Source organism: Sprattus sprattus (genome assembly GCF_963457725.1).
Source record: "Sprattus sprattus genome assembly, chromosome: 1".
Taxonomy (NCBI): domain Eukaryota; kingdom Metazoa; phylum Chordata; class Actinopteri; order Clupeiformes; family Clupeidae; genus Sprattus; species Sprattus sprattus.
This window is the reverse complement of record NC_137920.1, coordinates 25,928,958-25,940,084: the sequence shown is the minus strand read 5'-3', so window position 1 is coordinate 25,940,084 and position 11,127 is coordinate 25,928,958. Positions and strand designations below refer to the sequence as shown.

Sequence of the window (11,127 nt, the reverse complement as noted above, 5' to 3'; positions counted from 1 at the left end):
GGTCATTCTTCTTACCGACCTGAATGATCTTTCCATCTTTCCAACTCCAGCTCCTCTTAAAAACACCACCACCATCACCCCGGGCACCTAGACTGGCAACATCACTGGCAAGCAAACGGCCTCGAAAGCAAATCGCTAAAAGTGTAAGGACGGTCAAATTCACCCATTTAGGTTTTACACACAACCTTTGATGATAGGTCAGGCCATCCCGTATCCCCCTCACCGCCCCCCTCCCTCTACCTCTCCACAACAACCTCCGGATCGATGCCCATGAGTGGATAATGGCTGGGTGGTGACCGACTGATGGGGTCTGACTGGAGCCAGCCACGGCGGGGGCTGACACACAGACACACGCTGAGTGCTAGGCGCTAGGACGAGGGATGAGCTAAGGGACACCATAAGAAGTGCATCAGGTAGAGTGCTGGTTACTACAGTGGTCTAACTGGTGTTGCCATGGTTACAGTTGTAGCTGTACTACTAGCTGTTGTTGGGGCCAAGCAGCACAGTTGTAGCTGGACTAGAAGCTGTTGTTGGTGTTGCCATAGTAACAGTTGTAGCTGTACTAGTAGCTGTGGTTGGTGTTGCCAAGCAGCACAGTGGTAGTTGCAGTAGTTGTTTTTGTTGATGTGATAGGCAAAGGAAATGAGAGCTTACTGGGGGGTATTCCCAGTAGGTGGTTTAGAGGCACACCTGGGTAGGATAACTCAGAGCTGGTGGTAAACCACCTCATAGAAGAGGCCTTGTTTTACTGTGAGAATGAAGCCCTGGGGCTCTTCTATTAGGAAGTGCACCGCTTAGGCTACTCTTGAGCTAACTTACCTGGGTGTGGCAGCTTAACAATTTGATGTTATAAGTGGGAAAGGGTGTGGTGCTGTTTTTAAAGAGAGTGTCGTGTTGCTTTAAAGTGAGTTTTCAAGTTGAAATGTTTGAGCGTGTGTCCTATGGTAAACCTGAATGGCTTTCATACACAAACTGTATGGAAACACCTGCACCTTACAGATGCAAGGGAAACAAGAAAGATGGCCTCACACCCTGCCAGCCAATTAAAATAGCCAGACCTATATGTATGTCGCTATGTGTATGTCTATGTTTGCATAAGAATTACGTGTGCGTGCGCGTGTGTGCGTGCGCGTGTGTGCGTGCGCGTGTGTGTGTGCGTGCGCGTGTTTTTTTGTGTGTGTGCGAGTGTGTGTGCGAGTGTGTGTGTGTGTGTGTGTGTGTGTGTGTGTGTGCGTGGGTGTGTGTGTGCGTGCGCATGTTGGAGAAAGTGTAGGTCTGTTGGAGAAAGTGTCAGTGTTTCCATCTGTGTGTGCATTTCCTGAGTTATCCTGAGTATATGTGTGTGTTTTTGCTCACCCTCTCTCTGTGTGTGTGTTGGCCGGCTAGCCACTGAGCCCCTCGTTAGAATACCAGACAAGGGTACTCATGGCAGGGCCAGCCTCACCGGCCAGAGAGGAAGTCTTTCACACACCAGACACAAACACACACACACACACACACACACACACACACAGGGTGTTTGACTACAAACACACACTAACAACATCACCCTTACTATACACAGCTTGTAAAAAATAAAACAGCTGGAGTGGAAAAGGAGATGACAGAGAGACAGGTACAGTACCAAAACGGTTTTAGTCTCTCTCTCTCTCATTGTCCTTTTCTTTCTGTTTGTAACTTCCTCCAGCTCTCTCTCTTTCCCCAATCCCCATCTCAATAAATATTTGAAGGCGGAGAAAAAAAGTATGGACAAATCGGTTCTGAATGAGAATTTTCATTTAGAACTCATTAGAACCCATTGAGAGTTCCTGAGGAGACTAAAACAGTAGCAAGGAGAAAGTGCGTTTGCTAGTGCTAGTGCGAGTACGAGTGTGTGTGTGTGTGTGTGTGTGTGTGTGTGTGTGTGTGTGTGTGTGTCTGCTAAACCACTGCGCAGAATGAGTCATACTGGCCCAGCTCACAGATAAAAATAAATAAATAAATAAAATCGTACATAAATACAAACGTCAGAGTGGAGGAGGGAAAGAAAAAAAGGGAGAGAGAGAGAGGGAGAGAGAGAGAGAGAGAGAGAGATCGCACAAATAGGGATAACCCTGCTCATACTGGGACTTTGGTTTGGGACAGACCATTCTGAACAGGAACAGGGGAGGGGGGCACCATCACTCCTCCATGCCCCTGGGACACCCCTCCAAATGCCCTCCAAAAGTCTTTCCTCTCCCTGCTCTACCACATCTTAACCAAATAGCATAATAAACATGGCATCACACCGACTGATTGGCTACAGTAATGAACTATATGTTTAGGTGGCCAGGAGGAAGGAGTGCATTCCCAGCATCCTTGTGATGGTCGGATGTTTATAGGCCGGACGCGTCCATGCCGCTTCCACTGACAGCACTCAAGTGCTGGTTGGTCACAGGGGTCAAGCAGAGGATGCTGTTAGCCTAGGCAAACACAAACATCCACACTTTAAGATATCCACCATGAGGAACAATTCATGACATACTAGTGGAACCCACCAAGCATTCATTGCCAACTTTCCACACTGATTAAACAACTCTGACAGGTATTCATGTGGAATTTTAAAAGACCCATTTAACTGCTGCTGATTGCACAATCCAGAGTGATAGAGGCTAACACTCTGGATTGTGCGAACACTCTGGATTGTGCGAACACTCTGGATTGTGCAAACACTCTGGATTGTGCAAACACTCTGGATTGTGCGAACACTCTGGATTGTGCGAACACTCTGGATTGTGCGAACACTCTGGATTGTGCGAACACTCTGGATTGTGCGAACACTCTGGATTGTGCGAACACTCTGGATTGTGCGAACACTCTGGATTGTGCGAACACAACTCCCCTGCATTCTGATTCTCTGACGAATGAGCATCAGAAGAACCCATGCCTCCAAGTCAAACAGGGGACTGCCCCTGCCAGACTTAAAACAACACCCCTTTCACTACCTAACACGCTTAGGTTGTTAACGTTATATTGCTGGTTTTACACCAAAACTCTTCACTGTTGCTTTAAGCCATCAGTTCTAAAGTTCCCTTTGTGCTCCCTGAGACACTTGGCTGGTTCCTTGCTGGTGGAACCGGTTCTCTGGACTACACCTGTCTCATCTTTGCGCTGAAAGACACAATGTCGCAGCCGCCACCGCCGTCACTGGAGTGGTGGAGGTGGAGGAGAAGGCGTGTGCCGAGTTGAAGCGGTTCACTGAGGATTTCTCTCCTGCCTCCTCCCTCTCTTTGTCGTGGGAGGTGTGAGTGAGTGAGCAAGCGTGTGTGTGTGTGAGTGAGTGAGTGTGTGTGTGTGTGTTATGTGTGTGTGAGAGTGGGAGAGAGAGAGAGAAAGAGTGAGTGTGTGAGTGAGTGTGTGTGAGAGAGAAAGAGTGAGTGTGTGAGTGAGTGTGTGTGAGAGAGAAAGAGAGTGAGTGTGTAAGAGATAGAAAACGTGTGAGTTTCGGTGTAAATGTGCGCACATATACAATTTGTCAGGAAATATGGAAATGTGTGTGTGTTCCTGGGCTCGCTTCGGTCGGGTTCTAGTGTGCGCTGTTCTCATCTCATCCCACCTGCTTCTTGGAAAGCAGAGCCGTTGGCATGGAGATGGTGAGACCTTAACGAATAATATGCTAAGCTCGAATACACACACACTCACACAAAGTCTGCATAATAGCTCTGGTTTGGGCCAGTTATGAGAGAGCAGGCATGAAATTCTTGCTGTAGGGGGCATTCAGGCCACTTACAACTATACATTTACTCTTTTTTTCTCTCTCCAAAGCAGGGGTGGGGAACCTTTTTCATTCGAGAGGCCACTTCAAATTCATCCGAGGGCCATAAAAGTCCTCCGAGGGCCGTACTATGAACACAAACCAGGATTTCCCCCTGCACTTTAGGCTTATATTTAAGGCAATCACCTTTAAAACAGACCCCACCTTCTTTAGGTCTCCTGAATATAACTTGTATTGCAAATGTATTTTCTAAGATTCCATTACAAAATATGTCATATTTCATGTGAAGCTGCATAACATTAAAATTATATCGGGGGCTGGATAAAACGGCCTCAAGGGCCTTAAACGGCCCCTGAGACATAGGTTCCCCACCCCTGCTCTGAAGCCTGCTGTCTCCCCATTAAGGGGACTCCAAAGCTTCACCATGTAGACTCACAGGCTCCTCCCAGCATACTCAGTCACGCAGGAGAGGGGGAAGAGATTCTCCTAATTTAAAGCTATCCTTTACTATCACATAGAGGTCATAAACAAGCACATGAGTTCAGGGTGTGTGTGTGTGTGTGTGTGTGTGTGTGTGTGGCTGCATATGTACGATGGCTTCATTTGATCTCAGCCACTTCAAAGCTAGTGATGCACAAATGCCAAACAGGGACACAGGTCATTGGTTTGGATCCCTCTCCAGTGGGTTGCTGCCCTTTTAAAAATCAGTGTGCGTTACAATGCCGTAACTCACAGCCATCTGTAGTGTCGTAGTCATAGGTGAGCCGTAAATGCCTTACTGCACTCCAAAACCAATCAGAAGCAGAGATTTAGTGTTACCCTCGCAAAATGTCTACATACTTGATCGCCCTTTGCGAAGGCTCTCTTCAGATGTTTTCATCCCCGATAGCTTTTTGGGCAGGCTTTCATACATCACCAGAAGTCTAAAGATATGTTTAGTCAAATATGTCACCAAATTTTGATTTTCACACGTGAGCGATTTTGCAACAGACGTCAGCGATTTTGCAACAGACGTCAGCGTTTCCCTTCACTGCCCATGTACGTGAACTCACATAGTATGCGCTTATGGCTCAGTCCATGTACTGTGGAGATATGTCTGCACGTGAACAAATGGATAATAGTATGATTCATGTTGTGGTGTAAATGCTATGTTATGAGATACACGTTTGTTGTTACGTGCGCAACAAAAACAGTATTGATCTCATCTTTTCTTGCGCACTGTTCTGCGTGGAATGCTGGTGTGGCAGAGGACTCTGGCATCAAACCCAACCCGACTAGTACCTTTCCGATAAATGCGTACACTTCCTGCAACAAACTCGTTTTTGTGGTGGTCATTGTTTTTCCTCCAAATATCAAGTCAAAAGATAAGGGGAATATTCTCCAATACTGCCTGAAAGGAAAGGGTATATTTGATTGGCTGTTGAGTGCGAATATCAACAGATTGTCGCAGAATTGAGGACCACACCTTTAAACAACACAGGTGATGGTACTGGGTGTGTGTTTGGCTCGTGACATCCAGGATACATGTGTCCAGGAGCATAGGAAGGGGACACACCATACAAGAGGCAGATGTCATAGTGCTGAAAAAGGTCCATAGTTCATGCCAGATGTGAGTTATGTTTGAGATTTAGACAACATTTGTTTAAAGTGTGTGTGTGTGTGTGTGGGGGGGGGGGGGGGGGGGGGCAGTGCAGTGGACCAAAAAAACAAAATCCTTCAAGTGCTGGATTAACAAGCAAAACCTCTGGAAGTTGTAGGCTATATCTGCTGTTGTCACCTGTGGTACGTAGCAGTGTAATGAGGGTTTGGCTCCCACAAAGTGTACAATGGCCAAGGTAATTCATAGCTTATATACGCTTTCGGTTTTCTTCACCCATATTGGATTTAAGTGAAGCGATGCATCGAGCGTTTAAGGACAGAAGCTCCCTTGGTTGCATTTCGTGCCTCAATAACAGGGGGCGGGGTGTGGAGGCTTGTCAAACAATTCCAGCAGCGTGAACATTTTTGGAATTCCATCACGGCCGTCTGGAACAAGGTAAACAGGCTAACAAGCTAACGTTTACTAGCTTGCCTCCCTACAACCCAAAATTGGGCATTCTAAAGGATTCATCTCGAAAACGCTGGTGGGTTTGAGGGTTGGGTGAAGAAATTAAAAGTTAAAGCGAGACAACTGCCCCAACTTATGAATGCCCAACGTCATTCCTGTTAGCCAAGGCTAACCACATAGCTCCGTAACACTGGTAGGCTGCTCCTGAACTGCCCCTCACAAGGGGAAAACATCCAGCCCCGTGGAATGTTCATAGCTGTTTGTCACATTCCAGCCCACTGCTAACCCCCGTTATCTAAAACCAAAACACGTCTACTGGATACATACCTGTAATTCTGCCCGTTCCACATCCCAATGCGCTCTTTCGACCTCAAACCGGGCCCATTCGTGCTGCAGAAAGTGCAGTATCCCCGGGATACTGTACTGCGCCCTAGCCGCCTCTCCGCCCCCGCCGTCTCCCGGTTGTGGAGCTCTCCCTCCGCCGCTGGCTAACAACGAGTTGTTGTTATTGTTGAAGAACACACCGGGCCCTGCCTGTTCGTCCATGGCCAGGCCAGGTTGGGGTGGTCGCAGTGTCCAGTTGTGTTGCCTGTTTTTTCCTCTGTCGCTTTGGTATATATCCGTCTATGTGCACAAAATGGACAATGTATCTCGTTTCCCACAGCTCTCTCTACTGGTGCTGAGCATGCAAACTCATGTCTGGTTGTCTTGTCATGCGGTGACGTCAACTCCAAACGCACGCCTGGCTTTTTTTCCCTCAGCGTTTGGACAACATTCTCGATGTGGATTGGTCACAACGCCCCATTCACGCGAAAATCACCAATCGGATTTGAGGGAACCCAAAGCGAAATAATCAGTGCATGATGGATAACCTACGTTGTCTTAAAATAATAATAAAAAACGTTTGCCTTTTAGTTGCAAAATAGAATAATTTACTGACTGACATTAGACTGACTGACAGTAGATCTTTAACTCAATATATGCAGACTAACACCTTGAGAAATTGAAGTGATTTTATCATCATATCTCTTTAAGTGACTGGTAATCATTACATCACTGTAATGCACAGGCCTAGTAAATCCCTCCCTCTACAACTGGTAAAAATAGAAACAGAAAAACGAGAAAAAGACATGCTGAGTCAATGTGATTCAGAATCAGAATCAGAATCAGATTTTATTGGCCAAGTAAGTTTGAACAAACAAGGAATTTGACCTGGTGAACTGACTCTCATTGTGCTTACACAATTCATCAGTAGCCTCACTCATTTACCTGTATTGTGAATGTTGAGGCTAATATTTTACGATGTTACCACATTTGGGGTGTTTTATCTTAACTGCATTGGTGGACATGAACATGAATGAGAATACCAAACAGGCAGCCTACTCCACCTTACAATAAGATGTCACCTTTGAATCTCAAATCTTGACTTACAACCATGGTTACACAAAAGTCATGTAAGCCTTTCGGCAACACACCTGTTTTACAGGTGTCGCATATCAAAGTTAACAGCTTCGTTTTTGTAATATACCAGGTCTCCTGAGGCCATGTTGCTGCACTGCTTCTATACTTTATTGAACAATTTCCCCATAAACATTCTAAGTAGTTTTCATGATGGATAATCCCTGGATACCCCTTTACTTACAGTTAGGAACTGTTTTTGTCACAAGAACTTAATTGGCAATCTTCTGTATTTGTCACTAAATAGCTTGAGATTGTGATGCACCCAAAAAGGATATTTCATGTTTAATTGCTGTTGTATGAATCCACTTTACTTAAAGGTACAGTCAGCATGTAGTATTTGGGGGGATTTATTAGCAGAAATGGAAAATAGCATTCATAATTATGTTTTAAAACACCCCCGACACCCCCTTTATTTCTACAACAGCCCAGAGTGGCCGAGAGGCAGAGAGACTCTGGCTCTAGAGTGGACGACTCTGGTCCAGAGTGGACGACTCTGACTCTAGAACGGACGACTCTGACACTAGAACGGACGACTCTGGTCCAGAGTGGACGACTCTGGCTCTAGAACGGACGACTCTTGCTCTAGAACGGACGACTCTTGCTCTAGAACGGACGACTCTGGCTCTAGAACAGACGAATCTGGCTCTAGAATGGACGACTCTGGCTCTAGAGTGGACGACTCTGGCTCTAGAACGGACGACTCTTGCTCTAGAATGGACGACTCTTGCTCTAGAACGGACGACTCTGGCTCTAGAACAGACGAATCTGGCTCTAGAATGGTAGACTCTGGCTCTAGAATGGTAGACTCTGGCTCTAGAGTGGACGACTCTGGCTCTTTTCCCATCTTTATGTTGAAGTGGCACCCTGAATTTGATAGTGCTGGTTGGAAGATCAAGAAGAAGAAGAAAAAGAGGAATCAGTGGTTGCTGGTGCTGGCTAACCGTTTTGTGTTGTGAGAAGTTTGAGAAAGGGAGGATCATACTTATCATTTAGCGCAAGAAAAGGGAACGTGAATCATCGAGAAAGGGAGCGTGAATCATAACTGTCAATGAAGTGGAAAACATGGTGCAAAACGAAATCGGGGAAAGGCGACGGCAGACAAGAAGGATACATTGAAGACAATTGCTGATTAGGGGAATAAAAATCAGACCGACAACGTATATTCTCCTTCCCGCTTGGAAAGAAAGGGGTGAGGGAGGGGTATTCAGGTTGCAATCTGCAACCTCACCACTGTGCCACTAAATCCTACACACGGTACCTTTAGGCTTTTTTATAAGTGTGACTAATGAATGTGTTTTCATAAATTGCCTAATATCCAGGGATTAACCTCACTAATAATAACATTCACAAGTTAGCCTCAGTGGGTAGTACTCTTCAAATGGTATTCCATTGCTTGCTTGTTGTCTTAGAAGTATCTGATCATTTTACAACCAGACAGATGAGAGAACACAGCCTGATGTGTACACACACACACACACACACACACACACACACACACACACACACACACACACACACACACACATACATACACAGACACAGAGACACACACACACAGACACAAACAGGCACACACAGATACACACACAGAGAGCAGCAGCAGCAATGATGGCTGTTTTTCTTGTGCCTGAATATCAGTGGTGTTGATGTGCGTACCAGATGAACTGTGGGCTGAACAAACACGTTTATAGATCAGACGTCTTCTTTGACCTTTGACCCTGGACCTCAAGGAGAGAGGGAGGGAGAGAGGGAGCTAGAGAGAGAGAGAGAGAGAGAGAGAGAGAGAGAGAGAGAGGGAGAAGGAGAGAGAGAGAGCTTTGGTGAAAGCCTGTCTGATGTTGCCAATCCACAGGTCTGTCTTGTGGAACATCAGCAGCTTTGTCCTTCTGCTATATCGCAACACTGTGCAACAGTTTTTGAATGTTTTTTTTAGGCAACTACTTTTTGTCTCATCTTCAGATTAAATGTTATGGTATATGGATATGTGAAGGACAGATAAACAGACCCGTCGCTCCCACCAGCATTCTAGGCTATAGTTGTAAGTGTTTTTGGGTAGTTTACTTAAGTTTAGCGATGACACAATTTGCAAAACAAACTCTTTGTTCATTATCTATCCCTCCTTCTCACTTTCACTCAAGCAACAGTAAACCAGGTATGCTTTAAGTGTCTGACAAATGTCTGTGAGACATAGTGTTTTTTAAGTCTGAAATAAGTCTGTAACGCAAAAGACATAAGCCTAAGGCGTTTATTTAATTTTCAACAAAACCAAGATTATATAATTGTATTTTTTTTTTTGCACAGACTGGGATGACCGTCATAGCCTTTAACAGGAGGGATAATTGTACATGCCTACGTCAGCATCGTCATGCTATTTAATATCTCGTAACATCGCTGCAAGCTTAAGTTAGTTTAGCGAGGTGAGAGGTCGTGAGAACTGGGCGAGTAAACGGAGCGAGTGAACGGCGCGGCTATCAACAGCATGCCTCCTTTCGACAAGACCCAACACCCCAAACCTTTCAAACAGCGGAAAAGCTTTGGTGAGTAACGCCTTTTCATGACTGACCACTTGTAAACAGACTATGTGCAGATTGTTTTTCGAACTCTGATGTTTTATCAACAGCCGTCAGAAAACATGAAGTTGCGGGGATTCGCACCAAATTCCCAACCAAAGTTCCGGTGAGTTGGTGGCTTTTGTGCATGCCAATATTATGACAATTAGGAATATGCAAAACCAACTAATGTGTGAGATTTGTTTCTTAAAGGTCATAATTGAAAGGTATCAGCGAGAGAAATATCTACCGACCTTAGACAAGACCAAGTTTTTGGTACCCCAGGAGCTCACAATGACTCAATTTGTCACAATTTTAAGGTGAGTAACAACTGTCTGGTGCGTGAAATTGGATCATTCTACTCGTTTGACTGTTTTGGTTAATGCAAAAACGAGCATTTAATACAAAAGTTGGTGCCTGGGGATTAGCCCAAATAGAATTGCGTATTTTGCAACTTGTTTCACTCCCCTCTTTTGTGTGGAGACTGAAGGTAGTGCCAAATCCATGTGCTTAGGTTATTAAAAAAATGGATGTTGCTTTCGGATTTTCATGTGCTTTCCCCTATGTTTCTGTCTTCAGAAACCGCATGACTCTAATGCCGAGCCAAGCGTTTTACCTGCTTCTCCACGACAAAGGCATCGCCAGCATGTCTTTAACCATGGCCCAAGTGTACAAAGAGTACCGGGATGAAGATGGTTTTCTTTATATGACGTACGCCTCCCAAGAAATGTTCGGACAATGTTTGGACTTAACCCAGGGGTCTTTCAGTGCTGGAGGTGATTCCTCCGGTACCAAAAGATCTCTTTCTAATTAAGCTCTCGGAAGAGGTTTTATCTATGTATTGTTTGTCAACTCTGTGTTTTAATAATATAAACGTGTCTAATAAATTAATTGTTTTCCAAAGAATGGTGTACATCATTTCAAGAACCCATTTAGGCCTGCAGTAATTGACTTGACAACCAGGGTTATTTTTCTGCTGGTTGGGTCTTGTTATAGCCACTAGGTGGAGACTTTACGCTTCACAGGAAGTTCAGTAGTGCTGTTCAAGGCATGTATCTATTAACATAGAGTTGATGGTAAGCAGGCATGGAAAATGAGACTTTATTATTTTTTCTGCTTATCGATTCTTGATGCGCAGCGGTTTTATTGGTCTGAACACCATGTAGACTGTATGCCTCATAACATTAGAATGTATTCAATTCGAATGCGCCTTTTCTTAAACGCATGGAAATACCACCGCTCGATTCACGATTGTGTTTCTTTTTTTTCCCCAACCCAAAGCACAGCGCTCTGCACAAAAAAAAATTACCTAACCAGGTTTATGTGATTTGTTTTAT

General features: G+C 45.0%; 2 protein-coding genes across 2 annotated transcripts in view; one reads left to right on the top strand and one right to left on the bottom strand.

The window, feature by feature from the left end:
• Positions 1 to 6,429, bottom strand: part of strn (striatin, calmodulin binding protein) — a 55,645-nt gene extending 49,216 nt beyond the window's left edge. Inside the window, exon 1 of the mRNA XM_080840365.1 lies at positions 6,108 to 6,429. Within this exon, the coding sequence (XP_080696491.1) occupies positions 6,108 to 6,326 (219 nt within the window). The 5' untranslated portion in view covers positions 6,327 to 6,429. The remainder of the gene's footprint in view (positions 1 to 6,107) is intronic.
• Positions 6,430 to 9,672: 3,243 nt separating this feature from the next.
• Positions 9,673 to 10,604, top strand: map1lc3c (microtubule-associated protein 1 light chain 3 gamma; the record flags this gene model as incomplete). Its single annotated transcript, XM_080840433.1, has 4 exons — positions 9,673 to 9,778; positions 9,862 to 9,917; positions 10,004 to 10,110; positions 10,370 to 10,604. The coding sequence occupies exons 1-4, from the start codon at positions 9,721 to 9,723 to the stop codon at positions 10,602 to 10,604; spliced, it is 456 nt and encodes a 151-aa protein (XP_080696559.1). The 5' UTR covers positions 9,673 to 9,720.
• Positions 10,605 to 11,127: the final 523 nt, after the last annotated feature.